This window comes from Fukomys damarensis, unplaced genomic scaffold (assembly GCF_012274545.1).
Source record: "Fukomys damarensis isolate Sample0158 unplaced genomic scaffold, DMR_v1.0_HiC HiC_scaffold_28, whole genome shotgun sequence".
Taxonomy (NCBI): domain Eukaryota; kingdom Metazoa; phylum Chordata; class Mammalia; order Rodentia; family Bathyergidae; genus Fukomys; species Fukomys damarensis.
The window spans coordinates 36,782,925-36,804,812 of record NW_022900940.1 but is presented as its reverse complement, the minus strand read 5'-3'; the positions used below and the strand labels follow the sequence as shown (position 1 = coordinate 36,804,812).

General features: G+C 45.2%; 1 protein-coding gene across 5 annotated transcripts in view; it reads left to right on the top strand.

The window, feature by feature from the left end:
- The window catches only part of Flnb (filamin B), a 96,325-nt gene that overhangs the window by 11,600 nt on the left and 62,837 nt on the right, over positions 1 to 21,888 (top strand). For all 5 annotated transcript variants that reach the window (XM_010612759.3, XM_010612758.2, XM_010612756.2 and 2 more), the window contains exons 2-8: positions 2,174 to 2,422; positions 4,041 to 4,138; positions 6,057 to 6,204; positions 17,640 to 17,758; positions 18,757 to 18,834; positions 20,209 to 20,371; positions 21,504 to 21,701. In XM_010612759.3, the coding sequence (XP_010611061.1) occupies positions 2,174 to 2,422; positions 4,041 to 4,138; positions 6,057 to 6,204; positions 17,640 to 17,758; positions 18,757 to 18,834; positions 20,209 to 20,371; positions 21,504 to 21,701 (1,053 nt within the window). The remainder of the gene's footprint in view (positions 1 to 2,173; positions 2,423 to 4,040; positions 4,139 to 6,056; positions 6,205 to 17,639; positions 17,759 to 18,756; positions 18,835 to 20,208; positions 20,372 to 21,503; positions 21,702 to 21,888) is intronic.

Genomic DNA, 21,888 nt, shown 5'->3' with positions numbered 1-21,888 from the left:
TTTAATTTTTTTTTTTTTTTTTTTTTTTTTTTTTTTGGTTCCAGGGATCAAACTCAGGACCTTGTGCTTGCAAGGCAGGCGGTGGAACCACTGAGCTAAATCCTGGCCCTCTTAATACTTTTTGATCAAAAGGCCCCCCAGTTGCCATTTTCTACTGGACCCCATGAATTATGTATGAGTAAATGAAATAGTCCTGCTCGTCTTTTTATCAGTTGATTACATAGAAATTCCCGGATGCAGGTGGATGTCGTAACATGTGCCTGTTACCCTAAGTCTTCAGGAGGCTGAGCAGGAGGATCACAAGTCTGAGGCCACCACTAGGCAACTCAGCGAGACACTGTCTCAAAAGAAAAAGGGCTCGGGATGTAGCTCAGCAGTAGGATGCTTGCCTGGCATGCACAAAGCCCTTGGTTCAATCTCTAGTACCAATACCAAAACAAACCACAATACCTCTTGATACCTTAACTTGGAATGAGGATTGTTTGGATTTGGACTTATCAGCCCGATTATGGTGATGTTTATTTGTCCAGTGTCGGTGATCATATGTAGATAGATGATCAGATATAGATACTATTTGTACAACTGTGAAATTCTGGTTTCTGTGGCTCTGGGTGTGGGCTTTTAAATAAGGTCTTTTGTTGCAAGAAATGTAACAATAGGTTAACTTTTTTAAAAAGCCCCAGCCTTTCAGTGTTGAGTGGCAGGCCAAGCAGGCCCCAGCAGCATGTATGTGCTTTTCATGTGGTTGTTGTTGAGTTTCGTTATGTGTAGTTCGGTTGTATTTAACCCGTGTTCAGGTGGCTGCTGGTGGCTGGGTGGGACAGGGTGGGGCGATAGCGCTGAGATGAAGTTTCAGTGGATGATGTTTAGAAGGAGAGAGAAAAAGAGGAGATATTGCTTCTACAGATGTCTGTGCTTGGATGGTGTAGGTGGAAACAGGAAAGCGGACAGAGAAACGGAAGTGCTGGTGGAGGGAGGACTTTGGAGGACTTTGGCTTAATCGCTTACCCTCCTGGCCACCAGAGACTTTGTCCAGTTGCTTTAGCCCCTTTGGGGTTTCCTCTTCTGAATGACTCACTTGTCAGGGTAGCTGAGATGAAGACAATTGATATCACTCATTGTTGGTGAGATTTAAGGGGAAGCTGGCTTCTTGAACCTGTAGATAAAGAGTGTGTAGAAACAACTTTTTGGCTTGAACTTGGATCCTTGTGCTTGCGAGGCAGGTGGCGGAACCACTGAGCTAAATCCCTGGCCCAATAGAAACAACTTTTTATAGGGGAATGGTGACTAGGACATAATTTTTAGGGGGGAGCATTTCAAAACCAATCATAAGCCAGACATGATGGCACATACCTGTCATCCCTGTGTTCTAGGAGGCTGAGGCAAAAGGATCACAAATTTGAGCCCTGCCTGCTCAACTTAGTAAAACCTTGGGAAGGCCCAGAGTTCAATCGCCAGTACTGGGGGAAAATTTTTGTAGGACTGGACATGTAGATCAATGGTGGGGCTCTTGCCTAGCGTGTAAGGTCCTGGGTTTGATCCACAGCACCACTAAGACAAAGCAACAGAGAAGTACACAAACAAACTAACGAATGAGCAACCAACAGAAAACCTGATTGTTTAGCAGCACACGGGTAGCTGTTAGTGTAGTATACACACAGTCTGATAGACTATGCCACCAGTATCAGACTGCTGCCTGTGAGGCGCCCACTCCTTTCTCTTGGTCTATATTTCTGAACGTTTTTTTCTTCCTTTCAGATTTTTGGGTCAGGGTCTCACTATGTAGTGAACTCATGGTGTGGCCAGGGCTGGCCTCAGACTTGTGGTCCTCCTGCCTCAGTCTCCCTTCCCGAATGCTGGAATTACAGACATACGCTGCCACGCCTGGCATGATTTCTTTCAATGATAAACTTTTTTTATTACGTAAAATTTTAAGTATGCGCTAGAATAGAGAAACAATAATACAATGTATAATGTGTTGTCATGATACAGTGGCATCAGTTAATGACATTTTAGAGTCATTTTTTCATCCTTTCCCACCCTCAAGTACTTTCAAGCAGTTATTTGGCAATGCACCTGCTCACTCGGTACGGTTCTCTAATGGGGGAAAGCGCATTTACTTCTTTAGAAGGAGCACAACCCAAGGATGACCAAGCTGCGCCTGTCTCCTCAGATAGCAAGGCCATTGTGGATGGGAACCTGAAGCTCATCTTGGGCCTGGTGTGGACCCTGATTCTCCACTACTCCATCTCCATGCCCGTGTGGGAGGACGAAGGGGACGATGACGCCAAGAAGCAGACGCCAAAGCAGAGGCTGCTGGGCTGGATCCAGAACAAGATCCCCTACCTGCCCATCACCAACTTTAACCAGAACTGGCAGGACGGCAAAGCCCTGGGAGCCCTGGTGGACAGCTGTGCCCCGGGTAAGCGCCCCGCTCCCTCATCCATCCCTCCGTGGGAGTGGGTGGGTCCTGGGCCCGCGGCTGTGGTGGGAATTCTAGCTTTGCTGTGGTTGCTGTGTAAGACAGACAGCGGGAGCACACACGCTGTTCGCCCAGCTCTTCTAGGCGTGTCCACAGGCATGTTTAAGCCTCAGCATCAGATCCAGCCATTTGTGTAAGTGCCCAGCGAAGGTCTCAGTGCTCGAGCTTCAAGCAGGCTTTGGTTTTTAGCTTCCAGACTCCAGAGTCCTGTGTCTTCCCACACTGGGGCCTGGTTTCTCCTTGGCTTCAACAGCAACATGTGGTCCTATTAGGTGGCTTGGCGTGAAAGTCTAAAAAATTCCACGGAGTGGAAAGTACCCATTTCTATTAACCACTGGTTTGACTATATATGGTTTTCTTTGCCCCTTTCTGTATTTCTGTGGATCCGTGCTCGGTCAGGATCCAGTTGGAGCCTTCTCCACCCTTGGTTGAGTGCACCCCACGATTGTAATTATCCCCATTGGAGGGTTTAGATAGATCGGTAGAGTTTGCTGGTACACGCTCAACAGAAAAACCAGTGCCAGAGTTTATACATCCCTCCCAAAATTGTTTTTAATTTAAAAAAGCCTAACAATTATATTTTCCTTTTACCAAGTGTTCTCTATGTGCTGGGCATGTTCATGGTTAGAAGGTGATGGTTCTCAGCACACTCGGAGCAGATAGGCTAATGTCAGCTGCGTATGGGAGTGGGGCTGATTCAAGGCCTCAGTCTTCCCCCACAGGCTCTAAACTGGAGTTATCTCGGGTGATTTGAAGCACTGTTAGCTCATGTCCTTGTGCCCCCTTCCTTCTGTCTCCTGACACAATTTAGGATGCCTCTTTCGAGTTTAAATTTGAGGATTTTAATTCTAGTTTTATACTACTTGTGCTTCAAAGGCTCTTAAAATAATCGTAGGATTGCTTGCACCCCTCTCCCTTTTGGAGACAGGGTCTCCTCCCTGTGTATGTAGTTCAGGCTGGTTCTGAACTCAGCATGTAGCCCAGGCTGGCCTCGAACTTGGGGCAATCCTCTTGCTTCAGCCTCCTAAGTGTTGGGATTACAGGCGTGTGCCACCATGCCTGGCAGTACTGTGCCCTTGAACAAGTGGACTTTTTTTTGTACCAGGGATTGAACTCAGGTCCTTGTGCTTGGGAGGCAGGCACAGAACCACTGAGCTAAATTCCTGGCCTGAACAAGTGGACTTTTGAATCACACAGTATATTAATTCTGTTCTTTTAGATATAGCCAGGAATAGGTTCAAAACAATCTCTTCTATGTAAAGGCACTAGGCCCAAACAGTTTTACAGGATTTGTTTATATAGCAGACCTTCAAGGAACGTGAAGTGCGTCTTCATACAGAGCAGCACAGCAAAGGAGAAATGGGTGCCAATGTAGAGCAGTTTCCATTCTGGCACACTCCTGTCGGTGGCAAATTTTGCCCATAAAATGTGCCATTCACTGAGAATTTGGGGGAGATTATTCTGAGTTGAGACCGAATGGGTTTATGTTTCAGCCCAGGGATTCTTCTAATCTCTTCAGTCAGCTAATGCTAAAAGCATCTTTTGTGTGTGTCAACAGGTCTGTGCCCAGACTGGGAGTCCTGGGATCCACGAAAGCCTGTGGATAATGCCCGAGAAGCCATGCAGCAGGCAGATGACTGGCTGGGCGTCCCGCAGGTATGTATGCCTGTATCATCTCTCACCCTTGGCTTTGTTTCTGGCACTCAGGACATCTTTCTGGGTCAGACAGGCGATTGACTGTCTCAGCCTTCAGCCTTCAAAGAGCGTTCCTCTGACCTTTATCTTGCTCCACTTACCGTAATAATAGGTTCTCATGGACCTAGGTACTTGTACATCATCCAGGAATCTTCATGTCACTCTTTGTCACATGCTGGAATTTTTCTGTTCTTTTTTGCTGCATATCTTGAAGACTTTCAAAATTTTTAACTCTTAGTTTGAGCTTTGGCTACTGTAGTATGCTGCTGTGGTGTCAGTACTGTGGTATCACACGTGTGTGTGTGTGTGTGTGTGTGTGTGTGTGTGTGTGTATGCAAATACACAATATATACATCAGGAAAAACCTGTATAAATATTTTAGCATTAAATTTATTGAGACATGAGACTAATACAAGTTACTTTTGGCCTCTACAATTACAAGAGGTGCTCAAAGTGGCCCCTTTTTCCAAACATCATTTATTAGTACAGTGAACTGCTGAAATGTACATTTTTTTGGGTGGAACATCACCATACTGGAAATGATGGAAGACCTTACAGTGTTCCTAGTCCTATCACACAAAAAGAATTTGGAAATTGAAAGTCTTAGATCCCGTCTACAGAGGCCATGTTCCTTGGTTGAGTCCTGTCTTGTTAACAGGGAGGAAAACCAGTGTTTTTCCCCCTAAACTCCCCCTAAGTAAGTACCATGCCTCCCAGGGTCAAAACCCTGTCAAAGAGAATGTATAGGTAGCCGGTGCGATGGGACTGAGGACCTTGCTCTGGGCTCTGTTAAGGTCAGAGTTGGTGTTCAGGGTTAAATTGAGTATATTTTGTAACATGATTCATTGGAAGGTGGAAAGAGCTTGACTGTTTTTTGGTTTGGTTTGAAGTCATGTCTCTGCTACATGATCTGTTTCTTGGCTCATCCAACCCAAAGAAGTGGTATATGGTATGTTTTTCTTCTGATCCTAAACCCGAAACCATCTCCTTTTGATGTTCATGTGATGCTGGCACTGTGAAGTTGTCAAAGGAGCCGCTGAGGCAAATCAGCACACATCCTACTTTTTATGGAATGTATTGTAGGCGACTGCTCAAACCCAAATAGCTGTTTTGTTCCTGTAGGCTAATGTAGTGCTCGGAATGTTTTCTGGGGCTTGCTATCGCAGAGAGAGGGAAATTGAGTTCATCTGTTCATCATCTTGATTCACCTGGCTTACGGGACAGCCTGTCTATCCGAGGAGGTGGCTTATGTGCTCGGCACCCTGGTTGGAGGCAGAAAGGACTTCACATGCTTTAAATCTGGGGACATCTGGGGAGCTGAGATTGTTGACACCTTCAGAGGGATTGCCTGTCTAGTCTTGCTGTGAAGCTGAATGTCAGGAGAAATTCACTCTTTCCTCACTTTTCTTTTAAAAAACGGCCCCTAATAGCTAATATCTGTGGTCTAGAGACCACATATCTAATAAGTCTCTGTGTTGTCACCGATGGGTCTTTTCTATGTTACTGCAGTAGTAGGGTATTAATAGAGAAGCACACAGTGAATCTATGAGCAGAAGAGGCCCTTTTATGAGTTTTTTGGGTAATATTTTCTAATCATGTGTGTGCTTATTTCTTCTTCCTCCTGTTTTGTTATAGTCTGTTCCTTTGTCCTTTCTGGAGAGTTTGACCAGAGCATTGAAAATAATCTTTGAGGAGGTGAAGGGCTTGAATTTTTGTCCCACAGCTTCCAAAGGGGCTGGTGAGGACCCTAAAAAGTTCAAAACTCTGTCATTCTTGGTGTGTAGGTGAATGTGATTCCACTTATATGAGAAGCCAACTCAGTTTCTTAACATTTGTAACAGAGTGATGCCAGCATTCACCTACTTTGTCCTCGTCCCAGGTCATCACGCCTGAAGAGATTATTCACCCAGATGTGGATGAGCACTCGGTGATGACTTACCTGTCCCAGTTTCCCAAAGCCAAACTCAAGCCAGGTGCTCCTCTCAAACCCAAGCTCAACCCAAAGAAAGCCAGGGCCTATGGCAGAGGTAAGTGCGGATCTGGTTGGAACTAGGGCTTGTCCTCTGGTGTTGATTATTAAATGGCTTCAAAAGAAATGTTCTCAGAATCAGAAAGAATTGGCTTAATCTTTCAAGATACTCTAGGCCTCCTTTGTCATATAATTTTTTAAAATTAAGATTTATTTATTTAGTTAGTTGTTTGTTTGTTTGTTTGTTTTTGAGATGGGATCTCACTGTGTAGTTCAGACTGCCCTGGAACTCACTATGTAACCCAGGCTGGTTTCGAACTCACAATGATCCTCCTGCCTCAGCCTTCCAAGTGCTGGGATTGTAGACATGTGACACCATGTCTGGGAGATTCACTTATTTATGACCATAATATTTCTGCTTTGTCAATTGAAGGCTTTAAGAAATGCTTTTGTCATGTGATAGACAATGATGATATTGTGATTTTGGAGCAGTAACTTTCTTTTTTCTTTTTCTTTTTTCTTTTTTTTGGTACTGGGAATTGAACTCTGCTCCTTGTGCTTGCAAGGCAGGCCACCGAGCCGCTGAGCTAAATCCCCAGCCCCGGAGCAGTAACTTTCTTGGTGGGACTAAGAAAGGGCCACTGCTCTTAACTTTCAGAAGAGGAACCACAGCCTGGTCCACAGGGTGGGAAGGGGTCTTTCCCCAGGTTGCCAGTCGGTGGTGGGTGGGCAAGAGCTGGGTCACATGGCTGCTGACTCATCTCTCCTTTTGGGTGAAAGCTGCTTCAGATTTATGGATTGGGTGGGAGCTATTGTTGACCCCAGCTGATACTTCCTTGCCTGAGACATCCTGTTTATAATTCAGAGGCATCTCTGGGACACTGCCGCTCAGAGCACGATGGCAGGTTAAAACCATTTGGAGGGACTTGTTGCTCTAGTTGTCATCCGACTTCAAGCACACTAGCTTTTTTTTTTTTTTTTCCTTTCTCTTTTTGAGACAGGGTTTTGCCCATTCCAGCTGGCTTTGAATTCACTATGTAGCCCAGGCTGGCCTTGAACTCACTGCAATCCTCTTGCCTCAGCCTCCTGAGTGCTGGGATTACAGACATGTGCCACCACACTTGGCAAGCACACTAGCTTTTAAAAGTACAGTTACATGGGCTGGGGATTTAGCTCAGTGGTTCTGCCACCTGCCTCATAAGCACAAGGTCCTGAGTTCAATCCCCGGTGCCAAAAAAAAAAAAGCGTACAGTTACATGGCTGTACAGTTTATTTTCTAGTAACCATCAGCACAGTGAGATGCACCTTACTACTTTCTCTAATTTTAATTTTAATTAATTCTTAATTTTCATAGTTACAATCGGGATGACATTTATGCACACAGAATATCCTCTCCCAGAATCGGCAGTTGTTACCATAGTAAATAATTTTCTCTTGCCCTCTGTATGTGTGAGAGAAAGACACAGAGAGAGAGAGAGAGAGAGATGTTGTTGTCGATGATGATGAATTGTTTGAAAATAAGTTGCAGGCATGGTGGCAGTTTATTCCTTCAGACATCTGTGAACTTCTGTTAAGAACAGGGTATCTCTTTACAAAACCACAGTGTTTATTCAGCATCACACATGAGAAAACGGGTAATCTTTTGTTGGCACCTGTAGAAAAGGCATGTGTTATCTGTGCTCTTGTGTCTGGCTTACTTCACTTAGCACGTATGTTTTCAGGGTTCATGAATGTGGTAGCGTGTTTGAGGATTTCCTTTTTGTGGCTGCATAATATTCCCTCATATAGTGCGATATTTTGTTTACTCATTTTGTTTTCAGTTTGTCCTAAAGATTTTAGTTATAGTTTTACACATCAAGATCTAATTACCTTAAAAAAAAGATCTGTTTAAGCTTCACTTAATATTTAATTATTTCTCTTTAGACTTTTAAAACGTGGAACAGTTCCCCCCTGTTCCTGTAGCATTGGCTCTCAGGAGCGTCAGCACTTGTCTCATAGGATGTCCCGAGCATTTGCCTGTCCTATGGAGTGTGGCCCTGCCTGGCATCACCTGACCCTCAGAGATGCTGAGCGTGTGCTCTTTTCTCCCCAATGGCCAGGTCTCCTCACTTGTCTTTTCAGACTTGTTTTAGACCAGGGGACAGCCTGAAAACGCTGGGTTGGACGCACTTGCCATCTCTGAGGTTCTGCCTGGCAGTGAGTGGGATGATGCAGTTATTTGTCTCTGAGGCCAGTCACTCCAAGGCCGCTGTCCACCCTTCCTTTCTCTGTGCTATAAGCAAAGCAGATCGCTAGAGTGCGAAATCTCTGCGTTGAAAGATTATGCTTCCTAAGTGACAGAAAAGCTACAGCCAAATAAAGCTTGTCAACAAAATTGGCCAAGTGGATTGAATCTAATCAAGGCCTAAAATACTTGTTTGCAGTGACCTTATCACTGGCTGTCCAGTCTCCCCATTGTTAATGTGAGATGGTTTCCTTTCACAGTGCTGTTTTCTAGAAAATGACCACTTGCTAGGATTCAGGAATGTAGCTGGCCGCTGCTACTTCCTTTTTCTGTCTCTTTGTAAGCATTGTGCACTCATGGGGGAAAGCCAACATTTTTTTTCTTGCATATTTATATATGGGTCTGTAATTTCTTTGTGTTTTTATTGTGGAGATACAAACAGTATAATGCACATACATATATATATGTATAATACAAATATACATGTAACACATATGTACACACATATACACTTACGTGTCTATGCATGCGTGCACGCACACACACACCTACACCTAGCTTCATGAACTTAATTTTTTCTACAATTCTGCTTGTAAACTGAGTTGGACAAGAACCAAATCAAATTTCCTTACAAGATCAACACTGAACGTAAACCACTGAATTTGATTTGGTTCTTGTCCAATTTGGTTCGCTACCAGAATCATGGAAAGAATTAAGATCTCTCTCTCTCTCTCTCTCTCTCTCTCTCTCTCTCTCTCTCTTCTTTTCCCCTCCTCCCTCTCTGCTTCCCCCCCTCATATATGATTATATGTGTGTGAGTTTAATAAAAATTGACCTTTTAAACCATTTTTCATGTTCTGATGGTATTAAGTACATTCACAATGTCATGCAACCATCGCCACTGCCCATTTCCAGGATTTTCCCACAGAAAAGCACCACATTCCTTAAACAATAACTATTCTCCTTTCCTTCCAGCTTTTTGTTGTTGTTGTTGTTGTTGTTTTGTTGTTGTTTTTTTGAGACAGGGTCTCACTCTGTAGTTGACACTGAACTGGAACTTACTATGTATGTAGCTCAGGTTGGTCTTGAACCCACAATGATCCTCTGTCTCAGCCTCCCGAGTGCTGGGATTACAGGCATGCGCCACCATGCCTGGCTTTCCCTCCAGCTTTTTTATTTTCTGTTGTCTCCCTGAATTTGTTGCCACCTGTAGAAAAGGCATGTGTTATCTGTGCTCTTGTGTCTGGCTTACTTCACTTAGCACGTATGTTTTCAGGGTTCATGAATGTGGTAACATGTTTGAGAATTTCCTTTTTGTGGCTGCATAATATTCCCTCATATAGTGCGATATTTTGTTTACCCATTCGTCTATGGATAGTCATTGGGTTGTTTTCATCTTTCAGCTGTTGTGAACAATGCTTCTTTGAACATGGGTTTACAAATAACTGTGTCCCTGCTCTCAGTTCCGAATCTACCTAGAAGTGGAATGGCTAGACCATATGGAATTCGCTTCTTTTTCTCACTTAAAGTAGAAGACAAAGTGGTCACTGCGGTGGGCTGTGATACGTCACCCTGGCCCGTGGTGAGACTAAGGTCAGGGCCACTTTTGCTCTCTCCTCTGTGTGGCCTGCATTGCCTTGTTTCTGCCACTCAGACCCAGGGTTAGAAAACATTCCATCTCATCTCTAGAAGAGCTGAGAGTTTGCTTTCTTTCATCCTTGGGATCGGAACAGCTTCTTACCGCCGGCCAGTTAGCACTTGCAGCCCCAGTCACTGAGCCCAGACTTGCCTCGTTTGAGTGGGTTTTGGGGGGTTGGGGTTGGGTGGCGGGAGCCTCAGCCACAGACAGGCCTTTGTGGTGGGCTGGCTGTCTGGCAGGGTGAGGATTGTTGAAAGCATCCTTCCACGAGCTGAGAAGAAACCTTTCCAGAAGCTTTGTTCTGTGTGAAGCACTTACTGCATAGCAAGCCCGAAGTCTGAGCCATTGGAGGGCCCAACTATCCCTGCACGGGAACGGGTTCTGCCTCTTCACCCGCCGGGATCAGGCAGGCCACAAGCCTGCAGCCTCCGACAGACTGTGGTGTGGGCTGTTTCCCAGGCAGTCGGAGTAGGTGCAGTGGATGTGTGTCAGTATTGTAGGTTCATGTTAAATCTGCTTGTAAGAGGACCAGATCCTTGTGTAAAATTTGAGCAAGAGAAAAATGTAGAAAATAAAAGACCCAAGGCCCACTTTTTAGCTGCCATCTCTTTCCTCCCTTCACAGTCTTGGGCTTTTCTTTTTTTTTCTTTTTCTTTGTGCTGAAGTGAGCTTAGACTGTGGGCTTTTTTGTTTGTTTCTTTGTTTTGTTTTGTTTTGTTTATGAATAAAACATGAGAGGTCTAGGGAGGAAAGAGGCCAGAGTGAAGGTGAAACAGGGCTGGCCATGAGTTACTGATAGTTGTTGAAGCAAAGCGACAGGCACATGGGTTCATTGGACAGTTCTGTTTGTGCCTGCATGGGCTTGGAATTCTCTGTAATAAAAAGCTTTTGAAAAACGTAACACATTTCTTGTGGTGGTGCACCCCTGTAATTGTAGCCCTTTGCGAGGCTGAGGCAGGAAGATGGCAAGTTTGAGGCCAGCCTGCACAACGTAGCAACTTAATGAGACCGTGTCTCAACATAAAAAACAATAGAGGGTGGAGGATGTAGTTTAGTGTGAGTGGCCTGGGCTCAATCCCTGTCACCCTCCCCAACCCACTCGTCCCTCAAAAAGTATTAGCTCAAACTATTGCTTCTGGGTAGATCAATAGGCAGGACCTTTTCTAGATCATCCTGCTACTGACCACTAAAATCCTTGGGCATTATATGGAAGACAAGGAGGCTCTGAAAGAAAACAAGGCAGCCAGCTAAGGACCTGGAGCCCAAGGACGACAGGGTAGTCCCTTGGGTTTTCTTTGCCTGTGTGTCCCAGACTCGGGGCCGAAGATGTTGAAAAACCTAGATATAACAAGGAGCACAACAAGTTCCAGCAAAAGCCTCCTCACTGTCAGAAGACCTGGAAAAAGGCAGCCTAGTAAGGCAGAACACTGCTGCTCAGGCACTGTTTCAGGACCCACCATAGTCCCACTTCCAACAGCAGAAGGAAACCGGAGCCTGAGCTTTGCTACGGGGCAGTGCTAGGGAGGCCATAGAGCCCTGGAGGCCAGGACTGCTCCTTCCAGCCACTAGGGAGCCCTGGTGGGGAGCTGGATCTTTCACCCCACTTGCCCTAAACGGGGAGCCCCCTGCACCTGAGTATCAATAGAGTTAGGATGGGGACCCAGGATTTCTTCCCACACTGGTACCAGGGAGGTTTGCTCTCCTTCCCTGCGAGAGTGTATCATAAAAACCAGCTGAAATGGAAAGTTTACATGAGATCCAGAGGTTCAGAGCATCCAGGCTTTAAAAGAATTCACTTGTCATACAAGAACCAGGATGATCTCGAGCCAAATATATAAGACAATCGGTGTCAACATTGAGGTGAAAGAGCTGTTAAAATTATCTGACAGAGGTTTTAAAATGGGCTTCAACAAGGAGGTGGGATGCCCTGAAAACAAGTGGAAAATGAACAGGATCTGCAAGAAATAGAAGGCTCCGGCAAAGAGCGGACCTGAAGAACAGCCTGCTGGAAACGGTGGGGTTGAAGAATACAGTAACTAGACCGAAACTCATCGGCTGTTCTCAAGAGCAGAATGGACAGACAAAAGGAGCAGGGTGCGGAAAGATTGAATAACGGATATTACCCAGTCTGCAAGAAGGAAAAATGAACAGAGCCTCAGATCTGGGGATTATAACAAATGACTAACTTTCATATTAGAGGGGACACAGGAGAAAGAGGGTAGGGCTAAATTATTATTTTTTAAAATTTGGTTTAGGATTTTCTAAATTTGGCACAAGATGGAAACGTATAGCCTCAAGAAACTGTGTGAAACCCAAACAGGATAAATACCCTCCATCAAAAACACCAAAACCCAAAACATCTTAGTTACTTAGTTTAGTTAGTTGATTAATTAATTAATTTTCTGAGATAGGAAAGGTCTCCCAGTGTAGTTCAGACAGCCCTTGAACTCACTTTGTAGCCCATAGCTCACTATGTAGCTAGCCCAAACTCATGGCAATCCTCCTGTCTCAGCCTCCTAAGTGCTGGGATTACAAGTGTGCGCCACCACACCTACCTTTAGGTAAATTTTAAAGTCTAAAGACGGGCTGGGGATGTAGCTCAGTGGTTCTGCTGCCTGCTTCACAAGCGCAAGGTCCCGAATTCCATCCCCATACCAAAGGGGGAAAAAGACGCTTAAAGCCTAAAGAAAATAAAAGCTTAAAAGCAGTAAGAGGGGCTGGGAATGTAGCCCAGTGGTGCTGCGCCTGCCTGGCAAGCGCAGGGCCCAGAGTTCGATTCCTAGCACGGTGGGCGGCGGGGGTGGGGGTGGGTCACAGAATGGATGGGAAATCACTTCATTCTCAGACAAAGGGAGCTAAACGAATTTATCATCAGCAGCCTACCCTAAAGAGATGACCTTTTAAAGGAAATTCTTGAAACAGAAAGGAAACTTAGAGAAGAAATCTTGGAATAACAGGAAGAAAGAATGTGGCAAGCAGAATGTGGGCAGCTACAGTAGACTTCCCTCAAAAGCCGTAAATTACCAAATTCAACCGCAGTGAAGTAATTTGAATTATTCTGTAACCACTAACAAAATTTAATTTACAATTGGGAGGGGGTGAGACAGGGATTTCCTGTATATCCCAGGCTAGCCTTAAATTTGAGGTGATCTTCCTGCCTCAGCCTCCTGAGTGCCGGGATTATAGGTACATACCATGATATCCAGTAGAATTTGTGTGCCTCTGAGAGAGACAGAGAGAGGGAGAGACATACTAGGGACCAAATAGTCCTTTTCACTGAGCTCACATCCCTAGGGCCCGCCCCCCATTTTTAGACAGATTCTTATTGAGTTACCCAGGCTGGCCTCATACTTGTGATCCTTTCAGTAGCTTGGATTTGGGGCCTGGGCTAGCATGATGGGCTTTAATTTTGCAGAGTTTTTAAAGTTCTTGAAAAAGAATCTTCCCAGCCCAGAGGGTTTCTCTAGAGATTTCGCATCAAAGATTTAGAAGAGCCAAAACCAATTTTATGCAACCTCTTCCAGAAAATATGCAGAAAGAATGTTTAGCAACTCATTTTATGAAATTAATACCAAAACCAAAGAGAGTATCAAAAAAAAAAAGAAAAGAAAACTGCAGGCTAGTATCCCTCAGAATATAGATGTAAATGGCCACCACAAAATATTAGCATACAAAATTTAGCAGTAAATAAAATGAATTATACTTCATGACCAAGCAGAGCTTATTCCAGTGATGCACGCCTGTTCACTGTTAGCAAATCTTTCAACACGATCTCCCATCTTACCGATCTCCCATCTTACTGTAACAGACTAATGAAGAAAAGTTACCTCCTTGTATCAGAAGCAGGTCAAGCACCTGACAAAATTCAACAGCCATTCATGATAAGAACTGAAAAAAGGAATAGAGGGGAACTTCCTCCATTCAGTACAGAGTAGCGACCACAAGAAACCCACAGCTGGTATCATAATTAGTGCCAGAAGACCGAACATCTTCCTCCAAATCAGGGGCAAGGCAAAGGCAGTTGCTCTGGCCACTGCTGTTGAGCATGATACTGGAAGCTTCCAACAGTGAAATTAGGCAGGAAAAGGGAATTAAAAACATGCAGGTTAAAAATTTAAAACTGAAACTGTCCCCATTTGCAGACAACACGAATGTGCATGTTGAAAATCCCAAAGAATCGTGATAAAAATCAAAGCCACCAAAACAACCCCCACTTTGCTTTTTATTTTGTTTTTCTTTTCTGGATAGGTTCTCACTATGTATGCGTGGCCTTGAACTCTCATCAATCCTCCTGCCTCAGCCTACTGAGTGTTGGGATTACAGGTGTGCACCAGCATGCCTGGCAGAAAACCCTCTGAATAAATAAGGCCGGCAAGGTCAAGGATACGTACAAAAGCAGTATATCAAAATCAGGAGGGCCAGGGATTTAGCTCAGTAGTTCCGCCATCTGCCTCGCAAGCGCAAGTGAGCATTTGGACTCCAGAATTAAACATAGTGTAAAAGGGGCTGGGGTTTGGCTCAGTGGTTCTGTTGCCTGCATTGCAAGCGCGAGGGCCCAAGTTTGATCTCTGGTACCGAAAAAAAAAAGATAAAAATAGCATACAAGTCAGTGAAAAAGGAAAGGAGAAATAAGTATAAATGTAATAAAACATACAAGATTTATATATTAGAAGCTATATACTATATATTATGTACTAGAAACGACACTGATAAGAGGTAAAGACCTAAATAAGTAGAGAGACAACTGTACTATTTTCATGGATTATGAATGTCAAATACTAAAGATGTTGGTTATTGCCAAAATGTCGTGTCAACATATTTGCTATTAAAATTCCAGCCTGGCTGGGTTTGAGTTCAGTAGTGAGGTGCTTGCCCTAGAGATTCTGGGTTTGATCCCCAGCATTTCACCCCCCCTCCCGAATCCCAGCAAGATCTTTTGCAGATATATTCTATATTCATTTGTTCTGAAATAAGTGTACGGAAAAGCCAGAGGAACTACAGTAGTGGCAATAGTTCTGATAAAAAATAAATAAACTAGTCAGTGTGTAGCTCCACTGGGAGACTGTTAGACTGAAAAAGAATAACATGGGCGGGATTAGTTCTCCTGATTTCAGCTACCGTTACAGAGATCCAGACTGTGATATTGGCAGAAGGGTAGAACACAGATCAGTGCAGCAGAGCAGGGAACCCACATCACACGTACAACTGGTTAGACAGGAGAAATACAGAAGTCATTAGAGGAAGTAGAGCTTCTAATATGTGACACTGGGGAAATTGGACATCCACAAGCAGAAACAGAAACAAACTTCTTGTTAGTATTGTAACTAAAACAGAATTTAACTCAAACTGGATCAATTAGTCACTTAAATATAAAACGTAATTATAAGACTTCCAGGAAAAAGTAAAGAAGAGGATCTTGAGATCTAGGGCTAGCCAGAGAGTTCATAGATTTGACATTAAAAGCATCCCTGTGAGGGGGAACAAAAATGGCTAAGTTAGACTTCATCGAAATCATAAACTATCTTTTTTTTTCTTTTTGGTACCAGGGGTCAAACCCTGGTCCTTGCGCTTGCAAGGCAGGCAGTGGAACCACTGAGCTGAATCCCTGGTCCTAAATCATAAACTTTTAAAACTTGAAAAGGGAATCTGTGTCCCGCATACTTGGCACAGCAGAGGAGAGCTGGGCTTTTCCTGGTGAAAGGAACAACCCACTGTTGGGCAGCACACCCACATTCCTGCCCTGCAGGCCACCTGGACGTCATGTCACGCAGAACTGGGAGCCTGGGGCTGGTTTTGCATTTGATTTTTTTTTTTTTTTTTTTGTTTTTTGAGACAGGGTCTCACTATGCAGTTGAGACTCACTTGGAACTCACTATGTAGCCCAGGCTGGTCTCGAACTCACAGGGATCCTTCTGCCTCAGCCTCCTGAGTGCAGGGATTACAGGCATGCGCCACCATGCCCAGCTGGTTTTGTATTTAAAAACCTTTAAAAACATCCCAAAACTTTTTATGGTTGCAAAGATAAAAAGTCAAGCTAAAGGCCGGGAGAAAATACTTGCAGTCCACATAGCGTCTGGGACATCCAAGGAATTAGCAAAATTCAGTAGTTGAAAAACAAATCTGATGAGAAAATCGGCAAAACACAATTTTACCTAAGAGAATAAACCAACGCAGAGAGGCATATATGGGATGATGTTCAGTACCATTAGGCATCAGAGAAATGCTAAAGTCACTATACCCGATCAGAGTGCCTAAAAAAATAAAAATTAGTGACAGCAACGGAGTGGGCCTGGACTACTCCCCCGTTGCTGGTGGAACTTTAAAGTGGCATAGCCACCCTGGAGCACAGTGTGGCAGTTTCTTTAAAACAAGAAACGACACCCCCACAAAACTATTAGCCAAGTAACTGCTGTACAACCCATCCCTGTGCTCCCTGACATTTATCCCAGAGGAGTGTGGGCTTATTGTGTAAGACAAACTGTTTGCCCTTCTGTATTCTCACGCAAAACTAAAGGAAAAATACTCTCTTCCTACTGCTATTCTTGGTGCTGCACATTGCTGGCCACCAAAGTGTTGGTTTTTCTCCATAATGACCGATCCTTGAATTCTGAGCATCTTAGTGTGGTCAATTCTCACAGCAAACTGGCGCCCCTAGTCAGGACTCCGTCCTGAACGCCCCCCTTGCAGACCCAGCGGTAAGGCCAGTGGGCTCTCAGTTGTCATTGATTGCTGGCGTCGCTCACAGAGCGCAGGGAACACATGTGCTGACAGAGTTATTGTATAACAAGGGACACAGAGGAAGAGGCCCCTGGGTGTGGTTAGAAAGGGTCCTGGGCCCAGGAGATTCTGGCCCCGTGGAGTTGGGGCCAGCCGCCCTCCTGGCACATGGTCATCAACCCAGAAGCCTGCTCAGCTCCACACTTCAGGGATTTTTATGAGCTGTGATTGATACCAACTCAGTCTCTATCCCCTCTCTCCCTGGAGTCGAGGGTAGAGCGGGCTGAAATTGCCTGTCTCCTGTCTTTCTTGTGAGCTTCCCCCATCCAGAGTAACAAGTATTGGTATGAGTAGCAACCCTGGTCAGGTCTGCAGAGAACCCTTAAAGAAAAACAGATTCCATGCAATTGCATAATGTGTGCTTCCATTGATAAACATTCTTGCTGTGATAAGATTATAGAGATGGAGAATGAATTACTGGTTGTCAGAAGCAAGAGAAGGGTGCGGAGGAAGGGAAGTGTGAGACTTTAAAAGGGCAGCGTGACGCATCTCGGTGGCCAAGAAGGCTCTGCATCCTGACTGCGTTGCTCTCTGGTTGTAATATTGTGCTGTAGCTTTGCGTGATGTTACCATTGGAAGAACCAGGGAAAGGGAGGTCGTGTGTCCCCTCCCACTGGAGACTGAACTCAGCATCTTGAACTTGCCAGGCAGACACGCAATGAGCTAAGTCCCCAGCCCAGGGTATCATTTCTTACACCTGCATGCTGCTTACATAACACAGACAAAATAAGGCTCTGCAGCTGTCTGGTTGTGCTGCTGGGCAGTTTGTCCCTGCCTTCTGCGTGACACAGCCGGTGACAGTTCGTGCCACAGCTTCGCCCAGCGTCTAATGAGCCCTGTATACTTGTGACAGGGATTGAACCCACCGGAAACATGGTGAAGCAACCAGCCAAGTTCACTGTGGATACCATCAGCGCCGGGCAGGGAGAGGTGATGGTGTTTATCGAGGACCCAGAAGGGAACAAAGAAGAGGTATGTTGGAGGATACACCCTTCCCCTGGAGCTGTGGGTCTGTGGTAGGGCCTGCAAGGGAGCCTCCACTTTCCGTCTAGACTGCAGCCACCGTGTTCTGCACCAGCTGGACCCTGAAGCCTCTAGTGGTTAAAGTAACTTGCCGAGAGCTGTGCCTTGAGATGCACTATAAATTAATTCTGAAGGACACAAGGGTGAATAAAGCAAAGTTCACTTTGGCTTTAGCAAAGGCCTTAGTGGGGTGGTTCATGCCCTGATCTCTTCTCACACTGATCATTCTTTGTCTCTTTCCTCAGGGCCTTTCTGTTTGCTTATATTTTCTTTTTGGCACTGGGGATCGAACTCGGGACCTTGTACTTGCGAGGCAGGTGGCAGAACCACTGAGCTAAATAAATCCCTGGCCCTGCTTATATTTTCTTTTGACCATATTTTATTCCTGATACTTAACACAATTTAAAATGCTAAATTTACTGTTGTATTTTTTGTTTTTCCCTCTGAGGCAGGGCATGTACCCACCTTGCTTGCTCATTATTTTGTTTTTGGTACTTACAATGGCATGCATTGCGTACTGCATTTCATACGCACTCTCTCCCCACTTGAGAGACAGAGTGTTACTATGTAGCTCAGGCTGGCCTTGAATTTGCTCCAACTTGTGATCCTCCTGCCACGGCCTCCCAACTGCCAGAATTATTTGTGTACACCATATACCTGTCTCTTGTAGACCTTGAATAACTACTCAGCCGATGAATGTTTAAGTCTAATGTTCTCTGTCATCCACGGAGTGCTTGCCCTGGACAGTGCCAGTCCTGACTTTGTGCTTTGCGCCAGGTGGTTTGTTTGTGGGAGTTCAGGCTGCTTCTTTCCTGTACCCTCTGCAGGACGGGCAGGCAGGAAGTAGAACCTCCAGGGTTCCCATCCTGGCTGGTTGCTGCAGGACCTTGGCTGACACAGCATTCCTCACACCTGACACCTTCTCTGTTACACCCCTTCCTTTCTAGGCACAGGTCACCCCTGTCAGCGACAAGAACAAGACATACTCTGTGGAGTATCTGCCCAAGGTCACCGGGCTGCACAAAGTAAGATGAGTCATGGCTTAGACACTCTTGGCTTATTCGGATATTTGTAAAAGAGGGAGATCTAAGGGAAGAAGAGGGGTCTTCTTTGTCCCAAGTTCTGGGCCTCTCATATACTAGACAAGCTCTCTACCACTGCGCTCTACTCAAGCCTCAAAGAGTGATTTTCTTAAGTTATCTTCTTTTCAAAGTATCCATTCCCATTGTAGAAAACTTAAAACCCGTGAGTCAGACTTCAGACATTAGCTTCTCTGTTTAAATTCCACCAGCAGGTTCCTTATAAAGTCCTGAGTTTTGTCTGACTCCATATTGGTGGCTGGTGGTCGCAGCTGCATCTCTGGAGTGTAGTAGATGAAACTTTGGACTCTGTCCTTAGCAATTCCTTAGGTGTCCTCCTCTGAAGTGGTCTGGAGGTCTGGCTCTGCTGGCATTGAAGCCAGAGGTTGGAAGGACGTGCTGACTCTGAGCCCCTGGGGAAGTGACAGTGGTCAAGCCCCAGGCCTTTTGTGTCTTGAGTTCTCTTTGAGATAGGACAGTGGTACCTCGACTCACGGGCTCAATCCCATGATTCTGGTCACAGGTGTGTGCAGGTAGCCCGTAGGGCAGGGGCTGAGAGCCTGTTCTAGAGGAAGTGGGGTGACCCAGGGGTGTCCCCTACATCGAAGAAGGCCCACAGCAGCATATGATGGCCAATCCCTGTGTATTAGGGCCAGTGTCAGAGACGTAGACTCTACTCACTCACCACCTTGGGCGTTTCATGAATCCCCCTGGACTTAGATTCTTCTTTAACTTAAAAAATTATGAATTTGGAAAAAAGCAGTCTTAAAGAGGAGCATTTTACGATGTAATTTATTCTTTCAAGCCAAGTATGGATTCACATGAAACTCAATCCAGTTCTCTTGAAAAAATTTCAAAGATAAGAAGTGTGCCTCAAGTTTTAGATGCAAATCATTGTACTTTGTCTCAAATATATATACCTAAGAATGATCTTGGTCCTTTGAAAAATACTTTGACTATCAGTTTGAAATCTTGGGAACACATATGATATTCTGGGAGGACGGAAGCCCTGCACGTACAGCCCTCCGATGGACGCATGTCTAGAGATTGACTAGAAGAGTTACTCTTTTCCTGCTCAAAAGGCTAAGCGTATCTGCTATAAGTATTGTAGTTTGCAGAAGGTACACAGTCACAGCTGCATGGTGGGGCCAGGTAGGCGTCCCATCGAAGCTGTTTACCTGGTTCCCGGCTTCTGATTCCAGCTGTCTTTGTGTACGTGGTACCGAGCGTGCAGAAAAAGATCATTGATGCACAAGGCTTAATAGTCATTTTGCTAGGCACGGAGAAATGATTACATCTCCCCTGTCTGTCACCTCTTAGGTCACCGTCCTCTTTGCAGGACAGCACATCTCCAAGAGCCCATTTGAAGTGAATGTTGACAAGGCCCAAGGAGATGCCAGTAAAGTCACTGCCAAAGGCCCAGGGTTGGAAGCTGCAGGGAACATTGCCAATAAGTCCACCTATTTTGACATCTACACAGCAGGTATTGTGTCTTCTTCCATCGATTGGACTTTGAGCTTTCTTCTAGAACCTGAAATATAAATAGTCCTCAGGATTTGAAGGCTTGCCTTTTTTTGGAGCGGGTACTGGGAACTGAACCCAGGGCCTTCTTTCTGTCTGCTACATTCCCAGCACCCAACCCCCTTTTAAAGTTTTTTTTTTAAATTTTGAGACAGTATCTTACTAAGTTGCTATTTGCCTGGGATAGATTTGAACTTGTGATTTCCTTCCTCAGCCTCCCATAGTGCTGGAATACAGGCGTGTGCCACTACATCCAGCTGAAGACTTGTCTTTTAAAGAGAACAAACCGTAAAATCAAATTTTCCCAATGTGTATTATGTGTTTCTGTTTTGTAAAACTAGCTTTTCAAAAGTTTTATCATCAGGCTTGACTATGATTGATTAGTAATCAATTTCTGTATATATTTCTGACTTTACTAAATTTTCCAAAGCAAGCGAGGTTTTTTTTGTACCAGGGATCAAACTCAGAACCTTGCGAGGCAGGTGGTAGAACCACTGAGCTAAATCCCTGGCCCAGAAAGTTAAGTTTTTTTGTTTGTTTGTTTTTGTTTTTGTTTTTGATTTTTTTGAGACAGGGTCTCACTGTGTAGTTGAGACTGACCTGGAACTCACTGTGTAGCCCAGGCCGGTCTCGAACTCACAGTGATCCTCCTGCCTCAGCCTCCTGAGTGCTGGGATTACAGGCGTGCACCACCACACCCAGCTCAATCATCTAGTAGAAGTTCTATGCTGAGACCCTGTTGGGGGAGGGGATGGCCTGTCTAAGACATATGACTTGGATTGTTTGTTTTTTTGTTTTTGGTACTGGGGATTGAACTCAGGCCCTCGTGCTTGCTTGGCAGGTGGTGGAACCGTTGAGCCAAATCCCCAGCCCCGTGACTTGATTGTTAACCTTCTTTTCAGTGTAGATAATTTGGAAAATAGAGAATGTGAACCTGAACAAGTTCAGTGCCAGCCCCACCACCCCAGGAGGATGGTGGTCAGTGTCTCCGCGTGACCTTCCCAAGCTCCTCTGAATCCCTCTGTATTTTGCACCGCTCGGCAGGGAGCTGTCTGAGCGGGAGCTCGGACTCATGGAATGCTCACTCTTTCCAGGAGCTGGTGTGGGTGACATTGTCGTGGAAGTGGAAGATCCCCAGGGGAAGAACACGGTGGAGTTGTGTGTGGAAGACAAAGGAAACCAGGTGTACCGATGTGTGTACAAACCAGTGCAGCCTGGCCCTCACGCGGTCAAGGTGTTCTTTGCTGGGGACACTATTCCCAAGAGTCCCTTTCTTGTGCAAGTGGGGGAAGGTGAGTGCTTCTGGCTTGGAGACTGTGCAGCTGGGCACCGAGGCCGCAAGGTGGTCTCGCCCAATACCAACCTTGCCCCATCCCTTTTGTGCTGGGTTTCTTCAGCAGGAAGTGAATTACTCTCTCGTTAAGCTGTTAATACTAACACAGGTTGTTAGCTTCCAAGCGCTGTGACAGAATACCTGAG